We start from the raw sequence: 18,659 nt of genomic DNA, 5'->3' as shown, positions 1-18,659 counted from the left end.
GCAATCACTTACATGAAGTATTTCAGCCTAAACACGAGTCTCTCCGTCACTCTGCTCTGCTGTAACCCGAGGAGAAAATTTTCCTTGTGGGATACAAGTGTTATCCAATGAGGAGAGAGAACGGCATGAAGGGCTGTGTGTGCAGCCAAGGGATGCGCGTGAATGTGGTGACGTAGCACGAGGACCAATTGATGCCTGACAAGGGCGGGGGCTGCTAACTCATGGTGCGTTCAAAGAAACTCGTACTTTGTGTTTTTCCTTCCTGTGAAGTCATACCAGTTCGATCTGGTACGAGTTCACGGGTCGGAAGTTACGAGTGGCCGTTATAGGGAACTTTCACAGACAACAGGATGGTAAAAACACGAGCTACGGGTTACCTGGAACGCTACCAAGTCGTAGTTGTGACTTGAAGCTGTAACTTACGGTTTCAAAAGCCTGCCTTGAACGCAGCATTAGCCGAAACGGCCGTGAAGCTGATATCTGCTTTAATGTCTATTTAAATATATTTGTGAAAATAATTATTGGATTATTTTGTAAACCGTGTTACGGACAAATGTTTGGTCATAGAAAGCATGTGTGAAGTACAGATTTGATAACACATTTTCTTGAAAGCTTTCAGGTCCACTCACCAAGGGGTTTGAGGTTGTTTGTTCAACTAATTGGATTTTATGAATTTTGAGCTTTATCATGTCAATTCTGTGAGATATTACCATGAAGGATGGATCTTTTTTCCACATAAATCCACTGAAAACACTGAATTCAGAAATATTCACCATATTTATGTAATATATCCCACACAGCAGGAGACTCCGACGCGGATCCGCATTCAAGTCACCAAACCCGCGTGACTGTCACATTCGTTTGGGCGCCGCCTAGAGGATCAGCCCCGCCTCCAGGCAGAGCCGTTATTCTACCGTCAAACAGCGGATCCCGAACGGACCCGTGTCGGATGTGTGGACACGGACGCGCCTTTACTGTAACGGTCGAACACAGTAGTCCACACCGAGCCAAGACTAGAGGAGTCATCTTTCTTTGCTGGGACACGGTTGTGCTGAAGCCTCTAGTAAGTTTATTGATTTATTGATGTATTGCGACATTCACAGTAAGCATTGGCCTTTGTGTTTTTAATCGTCATGTATATTAATGCTTGTAATGACGTTGTTTGATATTAGCACTGTTAGAACTTTTGTAGTTTTGTGCAACAGGCTAGGTTAGCTTCTAGCTGAGATGTGATGATGCACGTCTGTAGCTATTTTGTTTTAAAATGGGATAGCAATTTCGGGAGAATATGTTGTGGTTGTGTGACTAAAAAACACACATTGTTATTTGGTAACGTTATGGTTATCTGTTTTAATGTATCGCAGCTGTTATGCTGTGTAACGTTAGCCTATGCTAGCGGTAACTTAGCTGCTATTTCTCCGACCTCGACCTCCCATTTCCTCGATTTAAGTAGGCTATGCCCTGTGTTCCGACTCCCAGTAATTACGAGTCGCCCTCTTCATACACAATGCGGTGTTTTTTTTTAAATAATTATTTTCTTTTCTTTAAAACTAACTAACGTTAGCCGTTAGCGGCTAGTTAGCCGCTAACGGCTAGTTAGCCGCTCGGCTTTTATTTAAAAAATAAAAAACACCGTAATGTTTATGAAGAGGGCAACCAACTCCAACGTTACGGAGTTTAGAATGACTTTTCTAAGCCTCTCTTTGCTCCTCATGTCTTAATTCTCCGTGACTTTTCGCTAGCCGAGCGGCTAACGGCGCTGTTGTACATATCAGCACGGGTGTGATTCGGTCGTAGGCACGAGGCCGCACACCCGTGCTGATATACAGTACAACAGCACTCCTTCTGCCTTTATTCATCCCACGACGGAGAAATTCACAAGTTACAGCAGCAGTACAAACACACTCACACATGCCATGCACACTGGCAATATTAATGTTTAAGCTTGTCAGTGCTTTATGATGATTAATATAACGTATGCTGAGAAACAAGATTGTAAATCAAGCAGGAAAGACCAATAATTTGTGTTTAATGAATCAAATATAATCAGATATTGTTTAGGTCATAAATAGGCTATGTTTAATTCGCTGGGGAGGAGGGGCGGGCACACAGCTTTTCTTTTTTTTTTTTTAACTTTTTTTTTTTAAATAATGAGGGCTGTCATTTTTGCTAAGCTTAAGTCAACTAAAGTTAGCTATTTTGTGTCTTCTATGTCCTGCCTTGAGTTTATGTTGTCTACACACCCACATACTTGACTTTTTTTCAACATTTTTTCTATTTTTACTGTGTAGATAATCCTCCAGCCAGGCCAATATTTGACATGTCTCTGGGTGCTGCTGTGTAGTGGTGAGTATTAGCCTACTATTCAATTGCTTTTGTTGGTTTTAGGGATGCACATTTTGAATTTTTTTTCTGACTGATGATAACCAACGCTTGTTAACCGATATGATTACAATGCTCTCGGGGGCGATCACTTTTTCTCTTTTGCGCAGCTCTGTTGTAACAGGTGATGCAGATCGATGTCCCTGTAGGCTACATTTGTTGTCTGACCTTCTTTTATGATATTATTCCTTTTTTAACATTGTGAGTAAAGATAATTACTGCAAGTCCTATTGCCTTTAAGATTCTAATGTTCATTTTTTTGTTGAAACTATTTTGGAGAGATATGTCTAATAATCAGTCTTCATTACAACACAAAATAATATGGCACCACAAACTAAACCAATTTCCATTTGTCTTTCTTTCTCTAGTGAATGTGGCAGTGTAAAGGGTGTTCAGTTGCTGTGCAATATTTGACATGTCTCAGGGTGCTGTGTCAAAGGCTCTGCAGTAGTGGTGAGTATTACTAAATCATTTGTTGTTTTCTGAGTTTATTGTTTTTTTTCATTTATGTATATTATTTTTAAACAATTACTCAGTAATGAAAAAGAAATAGGGGGCATCATTGCACCAATGGATGAAGTAAATATATTCTCTGGGTTGGGGGTGTAACAACTGATTGTCTTCAAGACAAAAATGCCTTTTACCAGGACAAATGAGAATTTTGTCACAGACATGAACTCAAACAACACAACTTGTGCCTCTGCTTTTCTGCCGTAGGATGACGACGTGGATCTGGGAAGAGAATGCGTCCTAAAGACCCTCTGCGTTTACCTGAATGAGGACCCGGAGAATCTATTGAGAGAGTATGTGGTAAGTAGCTATTACTTAGGCTTAGTATGTTGAGATGTTATCTTTCGTATTTTATATAAACTTTAAAACATCTACTCATTGTAATTACTTTACAGTCAGCTAAGTTGTAGGATAATATGGTAGTGATCTTAATATCAAAGTGTGTGTTTATTTTTCATTAAAGGGATAGTTCGGGTCTTTTGATATCTATCTATACCCTTGTTTTAGCACAGAGCTAAAGGGAGAGCTTTATGAACCTGATGTGATGCTGAACCTCATCAGATGGAGTTCCATAGACTGTAGGAAAGAGGTTAGAGCAGAGAAGAGTGATCGTTGCAGCGCAGTCCATGGTGGAAGATCAGACCAACAAATATACAGACAGACAGCGTGCATCACCTCCAAGGATGGTGCTGCTGGAAAAAGAAAAAAGAACAGCACTCCTCTGCAGCCAGCTGACGTGTAGCTCACCTGCAGCTGTCAGAGGATCTTCGCTCTTTCTTTAGCCTGGCGTTTGGATGCACTTTGTTCAACATGTGAAGATCTAACCACCATCTGACCACCGGTCAGCTGAGCCAGCTAACAGAGTGGACGTGGCTGGTGTGTAGGCTCGCTATTTTATAACGGCAAGAAAAAATAATCGTCCTGAAAGTGTGTGTACATTTGTCGGGCTGATCTTCAATCACGGACTGCGCTGCATTACTGATCATCACCCGGTCACCCTGTCTGTCACAGCTGCAGCTGTGGTCTAACTTCAGCTTGTTGCTTCCCTGTCCCTCCTCTCTGTGTCTGCCCGTTCTAACTCCATCTGATGAGGTTCAGCATCACATCAGGTTCATAAAGGTCTCCCCTTGGCTCTGTGCTAAAACAAGGGATGGCTTCATCACTTGTGTCATAATCAGATATATTTACGTGAACTATCAGAGCAATAAACTCCATGAAACAGCTGATGGAAATGCGCACAGCCGTCTACAGGCGGCAGCGCGCAGTGATACGGAGGGAGAGAAAATAGCAAGCGATTGTGAGGTCAGACTTTTTTGTGGACAACGGTTTTGTGATGCAAATGTATCACTCTTTTGAACGCATATTGTTTTGTGAAGTAAAACGCTTTATTTTCGTGACCCCAGCCAACTAACCGGACTACATTCGTCAGCACCGCAAACTCTCAAAGTGTGAGAGAGAGAATTAAACATAGCCTATTTATTATCAGTTACTATGACCAAAACAATATTTGATTCGTTAAACATAAATTGGTCTTCCCTGTAGGATTTGTTTTATTTACAATCTTATTTCTCAGCATATAGGCCTATTAATTATCATGACAACATAAAGCACTGACGAATAAGCCTAAACATTGATACAGGACTCTGTAACACAACTCATCACACATTCATGCTCTCCCTGTGTGATCATCTAGGAAGCAGACAGTCTGAGGTTGAAGTTTAGGTGACAGTGTGACAGGTCTCTGTACGTCTTGACCACATGTCAGCTGTTCAGCTGTAGTAGAGGAGAACTCAGCTGTTTTCAGCTCTGCCGCACGTAGCGTTTTTTTTTTTTTTTTTTTTTTTTAGGAGCTCCGGTATATTGCGGCTTTATGCGGGAGGACACGCGATAAACTACAGCTAAAAAACATGTGAAATGAAATTTTCAGATGTCTTACATATTTTTGAAGCCAAAATTAAAACGGATAAATCACTATTTTTCTTGAGAGACTCTCTTTCACAAAAATGCATTTTTCTCAGCTTTCTAGAAAAAAAGTGGTCTTTTTGGTGCAACCAGGCTCTATTCAACTTAAGATAAATCAAGAATGGAACAAGGTACAAACAAATGGTTTTTCCCTAGTTAAATAGAGAGTCTCCTCTTTTCTTTGAGCTGTTTGGTGTTTTCAGAGTCATAGTACAAAATACTCTCTGGGTCTTGACATATTACTCAAAATGCCCCAAAACGCTGGCACCTGGCACTGACCATTTTATAAAAGGTCTGGCACTCAATGAGTTAAGTTACACCTGACGCAGGACAGGGCATTTTGACAGGTCTGCGCTCACATCAGCTGTGTTTATTTACCCTCACCCTGTCACAAAAGCGATCAGCTGTTTTTTTGTTTTTTTTTAACGTTTGATGTCTTTTTTTCTTTTTGCTCGAAATTAAACATGGTATGACCTTGACTCCCTATATATCTGTCTGTTTGATTACAGGTGCTGTAAGAAAAAATACAGTGACAGGTCAGCCACAGATGACGAGGTGACCAAACACGCCATCCACCTTGCGGCAGATTGTGCAGCGAGGAGACGTGTCCCGCCTCCATCCACGCGAGAACCCCAGTAGCATGTACTTTAAAAGAATAAACAATATTTGTATTGAACTTCTTGTCGTTCACCAGTTATTCATTTTCTGATATTTTAGCTTCACATTTCATTGAAGTTGTAGCCTCATTTCGTACAGTAAATTGATGTCTTGACTTGAACCTTTTCTGTATATTGACAATAGTGTTGGGTTAAAAATGCAAGGCAATGCAGATTTAAGCTTGGTGTAGAAGTCTAGGCTAGTCATAGTTATAGTTTAAGCTATTTTATGGAGATTTTGAAAATGATGAACGGGTCCAAAACGGATCCGGGCCAGAGGTTTTTTTTGCGTCCGTTGCAGATCCGTGGCGGATTTGCGGGTCCCGAACGGACCCGGGCCAGAGGTATTTTATAAGTCCGTTGCGGGTCCCAAACGGATCCGGGCCAGAGGGTTATTATGAGTCCGTTGCGGATCCGCGGCGGATTTGCGGGCCCCGAACGGACCCGCCGCGGAGGTATGATTTAAATCGCGGATGCGGACCGGATGCAGCGCGGATCCAGGACGGGTCCGCGATCCGCCTTCGTAGCGGATCCGTCACGGAGAGCAAGTGGACTCCGATACGGGTCCGTTTCGCGGGTCCGTTCCGGAAGCCGCGTTACATCCGCGGCGGGTCCGCGGCGGACTCCTTTTGCTATCCAGAGAGAGCCCCAATCGTCTTTGTTACAGTTTATCAGAGTATTTTAAACATTTATGACAAAAAAACACACGTAACACACAGTAACACGGTTGACAGCAGTATACAGTTGAAACTCCCAACAATGTCAACCGTGTTACTCCCTTTCAACCAAAGATATTCAATAAATGGAAAGATACTCCATGAGCGGCTGCTCCAATGATATGAAATGGTTTACACTTCCTGTCTCTCTAAGTGGGCGTGGCCAACCGTCACCCCACCTCGTCTGTGATCGTGTGTGTGTGGATTTATACAATTTGTAGGTAGATGAAAGTGAGATATTTATATTTTCTTATGATAACATTAAATATTTACACTACTAACAGTCATATTTAGCATGCCAAAAATAATTTAAATCATTTTCACGGGAGTTCGCGGCCGTTTGTTTGACGTTGCCTAGGAGATCTGTGCCAAATCTCGCGAGAGTGTGTCGTAGAGACAGAGACAGGTCTGGAACAAAGTGGATTTTCTCCGGATCTCTCCGTCTGAAAATTACCATTTTGGTGTCAAACTGTTCAGAAGAGATGTGGCTTGTGAAAAATGAGTCCAAATTTTGCTTCAGTGACCGTGGGGAGAAAGGCCCGACCATAATCGGTGTTCACATTAAATTGTCCCATAGGAATCAATACACTCCAAGCTGCCTCTGGTCTCTCTAAAGGGGCGTGGCCGTGCAGAAGCCCACGTGACATGCATACAGGAAGCTGACTCTCATGAAAGGTCTTGGTTTATAAACCGTCTTTGTTTCAACTGTGCGGTTGACAGGTAACACGGGCTGACATTTCAGCCATTTTTGGGGCCTTGTGCTAACTGCAGACTTCTGATCCATCACCACATGACCTTAATTAACTCATGTTTTTATACACTTTCCCTACATATTTGTCAATATAGCAACTAAAGAAAGTTCAAAAGAATATGTTGGTAACACAGTTGATGGTCAATTAACCCGCTCTATGCGCACACCCTAATATTGAGAAAATATTGAAGAGGAGGAGTAGAAATTTACCATAGTATCTTCAAGTTTCCCTCCAAAAAGAAAAGTGGCATCACATGATGTTGGACTTTGGACTTGGGAGTGAACCATTGCTTGGTTATTGGGGAAGGGGTCAATTGGTAACACGGTTGACTTCTCGGACACTCACTAAATGAATGATTTAGTGTACATTCAAGCAAAAAATACTTTTAAAAACACATTTCTTGTGTTTTTTCACTGTTCTTGAATAACTATTTTTTTTGTGTTCTCCTGAAGAGCAAAACTTTGTACTTCGCAAATTGGACATCCCAAAAACAGCTATTTCAGCACAGAATATGCATTTTTAACAAGAAATAAATGATGGGATCTGTTGGATTTTCATATCAAATGAAAGGGAAATGTGCCCTGACATAAAATTAGTAATTACATACTACAAATAAATAATATAATACAATACATAATACAAATAAATAATACACTTTTAGCAAAGAATTTATAGTTGATGACCAAAGCCGAAGGACATGACATGTACCCCTAATTATAGAATGACTCATCTACTTCATTATTTACAGTTTATCTGGCTTTTTATGTAACAATATAGCCTATTTCTAATAGTTCAATAGGCCTAGGCTACTTTTCAGAGCCAAGTTAGCTTGCTAGTAGGAGCTTCATCAAAGATTAAGGTTTTACAAACCATACAAGACTATTCACACCTCCTGAAACACGTGGATTCATTTTCATATTTTGTATAGTGTATTATAACACAGTAGCTACAGTCAGTTTCACAGCCTAATAATAAAAAAAGATCATTGAAGACTTTTATGGTTAATGCATTAGGCTATATGGCCACACACAATCTTTTTTAGGTTGTAACAGGCTATCAAATGTATGTCTTGCAATTAACATTATAGGCAAATAATCAAATAAATGACTAGACAATAATAGTGGCCTATGTAATAGGCTCGATAAGGTCAGTGAATGAGAAAGTTTTGTCAGGAGATGATATCAGATGCAAGATAGGCTATTGGGGAGTGTCTTTGGTTTTGTTCTTGCAGTACATTTCTTTCTGGCTTTTTGCAGTTCGACCAGCAGATGTCTCTTGATTTAGCCTAAGATGGTGTCAGTATTAGAAGTTAAACAGTATGGACAGGAGAGCCAACATTTCCTTAAGTTAAAGAGTTAAAGTATCTGAAGAAATGCTGGCAAAGGTACAACCTCTAAGAAAAGGAAATACAAGTAAAAGAATGAGTGGCCTTTAACTTTGTAAACATCAAATAGAATAGATGAAATACATTTTATTTTTCACTTTATTATTCATTTTGAATATACAATGATTCTATCTTGTAACATACAAAATAAGTAAAAAACTTTTTAACAAAATACATGGCATCAAACTTATATTGCAGCCTGAGTTGTGTTAAAGCTCCCCTTCCTACAGAGATTTTACATTAGACAATGAGACAATGCTGGTAGTTGCTGAGGGGACATTGTCAGTAGGCTACACAGCTGTATGTTTACAGCGTCCTTCATATATCATTTTGATTATTTCATTCAGACAGAACTACAAAAAGAAATATAAAAAGAGAAATACTAACAAAATACCAAAACTATTTCCTTCAATTCCCTTTAAACATAATTCATGCATCATTCTTCTGAATAACGGAGGTACAAAAGTGGTTGTGCATAACCGTGTTAATATTTATAAACAAAAGAAAACTTTCCTGTTTCTCTACCCATCAGAATTTCCTTCATACAATACACTGACAGCAAATCAATACAGAATAATTGCTACTTATTAAATGAGAAATACTGTCCAAAGAGTTTTGATGTTGATTATGAAGAACCAGGAGTCAGACTATGTGTCTCGTCCAGAAACATTCTGTTAGTGCTCTGTTGGGATGAGATCTCAAGTATCATGGCCAGGGTGAACGTGATTTACATTTACATTGCACATAATTTAATCAAGAAAAAAGAAAGAAAATAAACACAAGAATACAATTAAAGTAGCTATCTTTTAATAGACTATCAATAGCTATCAATAAATAAGAACGCAATTAATATCATCCCAAACACTGAGGTGATATAATATGATTTCTTCATAGTGATTAGTGAGTTAATCAGTAAACTAGACTGTGATGATAAGGCAGCAACTTTCAGAGATATAAAGGTAACCTTACTACTACTACTACTACTACTACTACTACTTACTAAGTGAGTAGTAGGCATAGTCCGGTGGGTTGGGGTCAAGGAACACCACAGTATGAAGAGTCACGGTTTCAAAACCACTAAAAGCTATTGTGTCTCACCTCCCTTAAAGGACTGCACTTATTTGAAAGAATTTAATTATCTATTTTATTATTTATTTTAACTTGATACACGTTTACCATGTTCCAAATATTATATATGTTGTTTAAATAGAAGACTCTGTTCACTGGAAACGTTTTTTTTTTTTTTTTTAAACCCAGACTTTTCAAAATAACACATTTTAGCGCTACAACGCAATAACGTGAAACCGTAATATTTTTGCTTAAGGTTATCATACCGTCAAAATCTCTTTCCAGCCCATGCCTAATGAGGAGGCAGAGTGTTTTTGTAATATTGAGGTAGATAATATTGATGAAGGTCTACTGATCCAGCGGGATCACCAAATCCCATTTGGTCAAAATATCCACCTCACCATCTGTTTCTCTCCTTCTTTCTATCTCCCTCAGTGCCTCCACCTCCTCCTCAGATCCTCGTCTGACAAACACATTTTCTAACTTCAACACGCTCTTCGTGGCATTCACTTTCCCCTCCTCTCCTCCCATCCTGTCTTCACTGCCTTCCAATCCCTGCATCAACCCTCCCAAGCCTCCTTGCTTTTTGAAGTCCACCATCTCTGGCAGCAGTAGTTTCCTAGTTTCAGGATCCCAATTAATACAAAAAGTTCCCTCCTCCTCCTCCTTATCGTTGTCTGTCTCTCTACTGTTTGCTGTTGCTAGACTCAGAACGTAGTCTTTTGGTAAGATATCTGATGGGGCATCGTGGGGATTGGGGATGTAATTGATGTTCTTGGACGCACAAGCAGACAAGAGCGCTATTTTCTCACTCTCGCTTTCTTCCTCTACAACTCCATTTACCTTTCTATCTGTTCTTACTCTGACTTTTCCATCAATCTCCCCTTTTCTTTCTTCCTCTTTTGTTTGATGATTTGGTAGTGGAACGTGGATGAGGCCAGCTTGGTTGTTTCTGGTTGGAAATAAACCTGGGCAGTCTTTGTCCACCTCTCCCTTCATTGCTCCCTGCAAAGAGAGTAACGACCCCTGAATTTGGGTCAGCAAAACTGATGCCAGTGCCTGTGCCTGTACTAGTGTGCTCACCTCTCTCTGTGTTTGCATGGATGTGTGGGGTGACCCCTGTGAGAGATAAGAACTTGCCCATGAAGAGTTGTCTCCTCTGTCCTGCCTCTCTCTTGCCTCCTCTTCTTTGTCATTGATTTTAGGAGCCGATACAACAAAGCCGTAGTCAACGGACAAATCATCAGGCTCTGCAGGTGTTCCAGGATTCTGGGAAGCGTATGGAGGGGGACCTGTGTTGTGTTGCTCAGGGCATGCAGCATCTGATATGGCAGTGCCAATGCCGGATGGTGAGTTGCTTTCGATGATGAGGATGAGGTTGAGCTTCTCGGGAGGGAAAGAAGTAGGAGTGGTGACACCAGAGTGAAAGGAATGTTGGTTCTGGAGATTTAATGAGAAAAAGTGTGGCATTCAAAGACTGACAATTATCCTTCTTTATCTTACATGTCATGAAACAGGATTCATTATTTGTTCCATACTGTACCACTTAGACACTAGAAATTAAACCAGTTCTTCAACTGGTTCTTTAAAGAGGAACTATGTACGTCCAGGTGCTTTCCCACTGTTTTGCTAACCCTCCTCTCCTTCATGTGCATTTGTTTTCAACGAAGCCGGCGAGAAAGCAATCCATGGAGAAGTGTATAACGTTATTTATCATATACACGTTAAAATGTGTATGTTTGTGTAGTCTTATCTGTCATAAACAAGAGATTATGGGTTACGTGGGCCCGTTTGTGTCGCTGTGCTGCCAAGACAAGAGCTGGGACCCCGGGTCGGAGGCTCTGATCTTGCAGGGTTGCTTTTTGTCCCAGTCCCAAGTCATTTATTCAACCATCAAAATTACTCTGAAGCTGTTTAATTAAGGTAAAACTGCAGCATAATTAAGATAAAACTTATCTTTTTGTAATTAATTAAATACTCTCTGCATAACCCTAAATCATTACATTTTTTTTGCAGTAATCACAAAGCACGATTTGACAAGTTGTGGTTCACTTGCCAGCATGTGCATGAATGTATACATGTTTACAGTGCATTACCAGTGTACCAGGGCTCTTCTGTCCTTTTCCCACCAGGTAGTTGTGGAGAAAGTAGCCGACCACCACGAGCACACATATGCACAAAGATGGAACAACAATACCCCAAACTGCCCTCTGCAGCTGGTCAGTCACAGGATCTGGAGGCAGGAATCAGGAACATGTCACACAAACGTGTTTAAAGGTTCATATAGGGAATACTATGTGAGAATCTTCAAAACTACATCGGTAGTTATGTAGAAGATACAGTACAGTATGTCTTCATATAAAGCTAAAAACACTATTTTGTAGACTGCAGCAATGTTTCTGTACCTTTAGGTGTGGTTATGCAGTGCCATTCAGAGGACTGGCACAGGACGGGCAGGGAGGCCAAACTTGCCTTGGCACGGAAGCAGTACTCTGTGTCATGGTCCATCCGACGATAATTGTATGGATTGGAGACCATTGGGAAATGATGCTAAATAAATACAAGCAAGCACACAAATAGCAGATGAGTCCATAACTGGTTTAGGGGTACAGAAAAACAAGGTGAGAGCAGGCCTTTTATATAGCTATTCCAACTCACTATCTGGTTGCGACGGGAATTCTGGATGAACAGGCTGTAAGTCATCTGAGGGTATAATGTTGCCATGGAAATGCCTGCTGTGTGGTTTTCAGGCTGATATCTCATAGGTCCCTTCAGAGTGATGATGGCATTGTTGTCCTCTACTTCCACAGAAACCACTGGAGGGCCAAAACTAGCTAAACAGGTAGACATGCATGGTTTTGTTTTGTTTTGTTTTTAGTCAATTTAAAATATTTTAAATTGATGTTTCAAAAAGTTTGAATGCCACTTTAACTTACTGTCCGTCTTTGGGTCGAATCGCCTCCCTGTCAAGACCCATTTGGAACTTCCTCTCCTCCCCACAGCACGAACTCTGGCGTAGTATCCCTGCTCCTGATCCCAAGTCTCATTGCTCAGATCACACCATCTCCGTGCTATGTCAGTGCACTGGTGCACTGCCCTCCAATGCACCCGGTTTCCTTTACTTCCTTTCACGCTATCTCCATAACTAGTAGAGTGGAAAAACAGGATGTTGACTGCTCTCAATTGCTGAAAACACTCTTAATAAAACATGATTCTCAACTTTGACCAGGCAAAGTCTGATCCTGCCTTTAGAGTATTGCACCATAAAATGAACAGATTGTAGACAATAATCGGTTCCAAGTAGCCTACACTTTCATTAAAAGAACATATTTTCTTCAAGGTATTTTTTCAATTCAACCTTACATTGCATACTGCACTGTGAAGTGTGTGTCTGCCGGTGTGCCATTTCCTGGTAACCACTGCACAAGATTCCTAAGGTTCACTGAGGAGAAGTTGACACTGGTGGGACTGGGAGGAGAGGACGAGACTACGGAGAAACATCAGACATTTGAGAGGGAGACAGATAGCCTATGACATGCAGAGGTCATGTACACTTTTTAGAGTGTAATGTAATTTTGTAGGATGAGTGACTGATCCATCAACCACTATGTGTTTGTAGTGCCACAAAAATACCAGTAAATTCCTCACATAAAAAGTGCGCTGTAAACATGTTTGGCAAATGAGTGCCATTTCTGTCCCTAGCATATTACAGTTTTTTCTCCATTTGTTTGGCTCATTTTTTGAAACCGAAATTACATTCTCAAAACAACATGGACAAATCTCCAAACCACTTGGCAATTGTTCACAACAGAATTGTATTTCTCATTCATTGCAAATGTCTTCGTACATCTTTGCAAATGATTAAGTACAGATAGCCTGCAGTTAGCACAATTTCCAAGTGAATAGATCTTGTCGATCTAAACTGATTGTTGATTCTCAGTCTAATGGTTGATCTCTCTCAAAACATGTCAGCCTCATTTCATTCTATAAGTCATCACATGCACAAGAGTCTGTTCAGTTGTCAAAATCAAAAAGATAATCCCAGGAATACCATTTATTTACAGCAATGTAGTAGGCTACATATAATTTTCCTTGTTTTTGTTTATGTGTTTATATTACAGTATTATGCTGTATACATTTTCTTTAACACTGATGTATGGAAGTTACTTTATGTGTGGATAAAAATGGCTACCTTTCCCTGGCAGTTTGAGCGCAATGTGTGATGTCAAACCTTGGAGGATTCTGTTACTATAAAATCTTTTTTTTTTTTTTTTTTTTTTTCAGTTTTATACACAATTGTATTCTGTTAGCTAGACAAAAAAAACCTACAGTAACAATGAAGGACTGAGAGGTGGTCATATTTCAAAGGTCCTCTGCCACAGTGACATAACATTAGACATTTACTTGCAGTGCTCAAACAATGCCAAAGGAACGATTCATTTTGGGGGCACTGGTTATTTGTATGAGAAGGAAATTTAGTTTTGACACATGAGTGAACTGTTTTGAGGGAGATATGCGCTTTTGCAAGTGATATGATATATGGTGTTGTGCTGAACTGTAGCACTGTTTTGCCAAATTATCTTAGAGTTTTGAGAATGTAATTTCTCAAAATGAGCCAAACCAATGGAGAAAAACTGTAAATGTAGCCACACACACGGTTTCGTTACTTCGAAACAACTTTACGACATAAGCGTGACGTGCCCAAGAAAGAAAGAAAAAGCAGTTTTCTGCTGTCATACCTGTGTGGTGAAGGACACCCAGGTTAAAAACAATGAACACTTTCCACATCTCTGAGCGGAGGGTGTCGTGTCCCCTGCTAGTCGGCTTCACCTGTCATCAGACCGTACAAGTCCCCCAAGACGAACCAAGAAAGTGGTTTTAAAAACACACATGCCGAGAAACACAAAGAGGAAGTAAATAAAGATCAAGCTCCGCGCCACCGGTAAAACTTAATGATTTCTGCTCAGTGTGAGATTCCTGTACAACAGGTTCCGTGAATGACGAAGGAATGTGACCTCACTCGTTTGTGAACATTGCACCTGTGCCGTACCGTGTGCGTGTGTGCGTGCGTGTGTGTGAAGGTGGTGGCCTACCTACAGGATATGAAAAACATGATGAGAACCAATTCACAGTCCAATACCTTTTTGCAGAGGTGTGGACTTGGACTTGAGACTTGAGACTTGACTTGGACTCGAGTCCCGATTTTGATGACTTAAGACTTGCTTGATCAAATCAAAAAAAGACTTGGACTCGCTTGGGACTTGATGCCAAAGACTTGAGACTCTACTTGGACTTGAGAGCAAAGACTTGAGACTCTACTTGGACTTAACCCTCTTGACTTGAATTCAAGTCAAGTCACAAGCAGCAAGCACAAATATTAAAATATTTAAAAAAGTGTTACATCAATGTTATACTGTAGCAGCCAGCCAGAGATGTTCCTATAGAACCCACTCCTGTTATCAGTCTTGGCTGTGTAGGCTATAATTAATGCCAACACACTAATTCCTACCACACACATAAAGATAATCTGGCTGATTTTGCCCCGATTTTCCCCCTTCGGACCAAAGACAAAAATCACCCGATTATCTTGGCTCTTAAAGGAGCATTATCGCAAATCCAAATTCTTAATTCGGCCACTAGATGGAGCCAGGCGGAGCATATCAGATATAAACAAGTGGGCAGCTGTCAGAGAGAGAGAGGAGCCTCGTTTAGTCCTCCCCTTCTCCCCCTCCTCCTCCCTCCTCCCCCCTCCCTCTTCCTCCCTCCTCCCCCCTCCCCCCTCCTCCCTCCTCCTCCCTCACCAGGCTGAATGAACGTGCAATCGCGGGAAAGGAAAAAGAAAACTGCTAGTGGAAGCGGCAGCTCTACTCGCGCACAACCACAACAACGGCAACAACAGCAACTGCAACTTCCTCCTACAAATGTACAATCGTTGGTGTGACGTGCAGACCGCAGTGGGACGATTCAGTGACTGTAAGCAGCCTAACACTGCTACATTACTATTTACTGTTGCATTTTTCCGGTTCGGAGGTCGGATTTGCGAGTTCCGAGTGCAATTGAACGCAGCAAGCGCCGGGCCGGCTTGAATCATAACAAAGACAAATGCTGCATTTGCCCCACGGACACTATACTGTTGGCGATTTTTTTTGTAAATTTAGTTATGGCTCCCCCCGACCCATCTTTTGCATATTTCAGTTTGTTTTATGCTATTACTGCTGTATTTGCGATAATGCTCCTTTAAGAGTATTTTATGAGATTCTCCTGTGGTGTGTGGTGTGTTAAGATTTAAATTCTCCCAACGATCGGCTCGTAAAACGGTCGGTGGCGACAATCGTAAATATTGAACATGTCCAGTATTTACGATTGTTGGTCGCAACAATCATGACCGTTTGGATCAAAAGTCGGCATGTGTGTGGGGGAAGCCGACCATCTCGAGTCACCGGCTCTGCGGAATGTGACTTGAAATTGAATGTAACCAATAAAGAAGCGAGCTGACTGCAGCACACGTAGCATAACAAACCAGTGTGGCTAACGGCTCCATGGCCATGCACCATGGCTACCAACAACAGACTACGTCAGATCACGTTTGATCACACAAGATTTCTGGCGTGTTACTGTACGTCAATTTTAAATAGCTTTATTGGCATGAGAAGGCAGTGCTTATATTGACAAAGCATATCACAATAGAATATTAATAAAAAATAAACAGATGAATAAGTGGCAGAACATTAACAATAAAATATAAACAACTTAAAGCAGATATCAGCTTCACGGCCGTTTCGGCTAATGCTGCGTTCAAGGCAGGCTTTTGAAACCGTAAGTTACAGCTTCAAGTCACAACTACGACTTGGTAGCGTTCCAGGTAACCCGTAGCTCGTGTTTTTACCATCCTGTTGTCTGTGAAAGTTCCCTATAACGGCCACTCGTAACTTCCGACCCGTGAACTCGTACCAGATCGAACTGGTATGACTTCACAGGAAGGAAAAACACAAAGTACGAGTTTCTTTGAACGCACCATGAGTTAGCAGCCCCCGCCCTTGTCAGGCATCAATTGGTCCTCGTGCTACGTCACCACATTCACGCGCATCCCTTGGCTGCACACACAGCCCTTCATGCCGTTCTCTCTCCTCATTGGATAACACTTGTATCCCACAAGGAAAATTTTCTCCTCGGGTTACAGCAGAGCAGAGTGACGGAGAGACTCGTGTTTAGGCTGAAATACTTCATGTAAGTGATTGCTGACGGAAAATAGGACTATTTAGGACTTATATTAACAAAAACATTCCACTGATATCTGCTTTAACAATTGAGGCGTGGTCATGATCTTTACTTATCATTGATTATAATCGATTTGTTTGGGACTCGAAACAAAAATCTTAGGACTTGGTTGGGACTTGAAAAAAAATCTTAGGACTTGGTTGGGACTTGAAACAAAAATCTTAGGACTTGGTTGGGACTTGAAAAAAAATCTTAGGACTTGGTTGGGACTCGAAACAAAAATCTTAGGACTTGGACTTGACTTGGGACTTGAGAGCAAAGACTTGAGACTCTACTCGAGACTTGAGAGCAAAGACTTGAGACTCTACTTGGACTTGCAACATAGGGACTTTCTCCCACCTCTGCCTTTTTGAGTGATTTAAAGCGTCAACAAAAACGTATTAGTGTATTTGACTCAATTCCTTAAGTTAGGCTTGTAGCAGACCGAACAATGTTTAGACCTTTTTATCATATAAAAAGGTCTAAACATTGTGTTGTTGTTGTGGTTTTAGACCACCATAGAGTGTACTTGTAACAGCAAGCAGCACCACCTACTGGTAACTCCAGTGTTATAACACAATACATGACAGCAAGTCCAGTTGCATTGGAGGCATCAGACAGTAGGTTATAGCCTAGAAGACTACTGTGCCAAAGATGAACACAAATGGCACAGTTTGCAAAGTGTTACTTGTTCCAGCTTCTAGTTCCATATCCACTCCACTGCGTGAAAAACACATTCTAAATGGAATGTGTTTTGGGGGGTTTAAATATCCCACTCTAATCAGATGGAGAGAGCATGTTATTAAAAAAAAAAACTTGTAAACAAATGTAGATTTCATTCACACATAAAGGATATCTCATGTTGGAAGGATGAGATCTGAAATAAGTCTTCAGTCAGTTAAAATAAGACTTTATTGTTGTGTGCATTGACAGTTGACAGAATAGTTTAAACTAACATGACATGATTCCAGGAGAGTGAGGTAGTGCCAAGGTTTGGAACCAGTCGTCAGGTATGTCCATTCCTGTTAAAAACATTTTAGACGTTAGCTGCACTACAAAGAGACTATAGATCAAAATGTGTCATAAAAATTATATTTAAAAAATGCAATACAGGCCAAAGTTGTATTTTAAAAAATTAAATGCAAGGGTACAAACTGTTGACTATACCATCATACAGTACTCATACCTTTCCCATGGGCTTTAATATCTCTCATTATACATGCCAGTAGGTGTAACTCACCAGTGGCAATCAGCTTCTTCATGGCAGGTGTCAAAATGCGGGGGAAGTTGTCATGCATGCCAAACCCGCTTGCCACAGCACTCCGGTGCTTGCACCACTGTCCACCGGGGATCCCAAGTGGGCAGGAGCAGTACCCGGTCACCATATTCACATGGTACTGTTCATGACCAGATGAACTTGGGATGATGTAGTTCTCCTGTATCAATGGTGAAAGTTGTGAAAGAAATTGATACAGGCTTACAGAGGAGTATAGATAAAAGTTGAGCAATAGAAAACCAGAGGGAGGTGAGGTTAGTAGAAATACACGTAAATAATCATTAATATGGCCATTATATTTCTGTTGTTTAACCAGTCATCTTCTGAACTTTCTTTAAAATACAGTTGGATATAAGTGGTAACTCTTGTCCACAGGAAACGTGTGGATCCTTAAGAGTGCCTGAATGCTGGGACCCCTGAGGTAAATCTTTAAGCAATATTTTTGTAATAAGTAGCCTATGTTTGAAAATATTGATATATTTAGATCATTTACTGCAAAATGTGTACTTTAAAGGTGTTTTACAGAAGGGCACGAATGGAACAACATAACAGGTATTTAATATTTTTACAAAAGCAACCATGTGTCACACTGCATTTTACCCTGATGAACAGTCTCAATGCTCATCTATCTACTATACAGACCCGTCAATTTGCTCCACTCTACTTGGTTCTGCTCATTCTTTGCTCCTAACTGCT

General features: G+C 40.8%; 1 protein-coding gene and 1 long non-coding RNA gene across 2 annotated transcripts; one reads left to right on the top strand and one right to left on the bottom strand.

Moving 5' to 3' along the window:
* The first annotated feature begins 796 nt into the window (after positions 1–796).
* Positions 797–5,833, top strand: LOC311007806. The gene is made up of 5 exons (XR_014596439.1): positions 797–1,063; positions 2,292–2,346; positions 2,751–2,835; positions 3,100–3,192; positions 5,364–5,833. It is a non-coding gene; the product is annotated as an uncharacterized lncRNA (long non-coding RNA).
* A 3,617-nt stretch (positions 5,834–9,450) lies between these two features.
* LOC311007546 (uncharacterized protein) lies at positions 9,451–14,416 on the bottom strand. The gene is made up of 7 exons (XM_084000783.1): positions 14,170–14,416; positions 12,794–12,917; positions 12,367–12,575; positions 12,089–12,264; positions 11,836–11,980; positions 11,527–11,663; positions 9,451–10,870 (listed from the first exon to the last, which is right to left on the bottom strand). The coding sequence occupies exons 1-7, from the start codon at positions 14,216–14,218 to the stop codon at positions 9,779–9,781; spliced, it is 1,932 nt and encodes a 643-aa protein (XP_083856909.1). The 5' UTR covers positions 14,219–14,416; the 3' UTR covers positions 9,451–9,778.
* Positions 14,417–18,659: the final 4,243 nt, after the last annotated feature.

This window comes from Trachurus trachurus (genome assembly GCF_905171665.1).
Source record: "Trachurus trachurus genome assembly, chromosome: 24".
Lineage (NCBI taxonomy): Eukaryota > Metazoa > Chordata > Actinopteri > Carangiformes > Carangidae > Trachurus > Trachurus trachurus.
The sequence above is the reverse complement of the archived record's forward strand: the minus strand, read 5'-3'. Positions and strand labels throughout refer to the sequence as shown.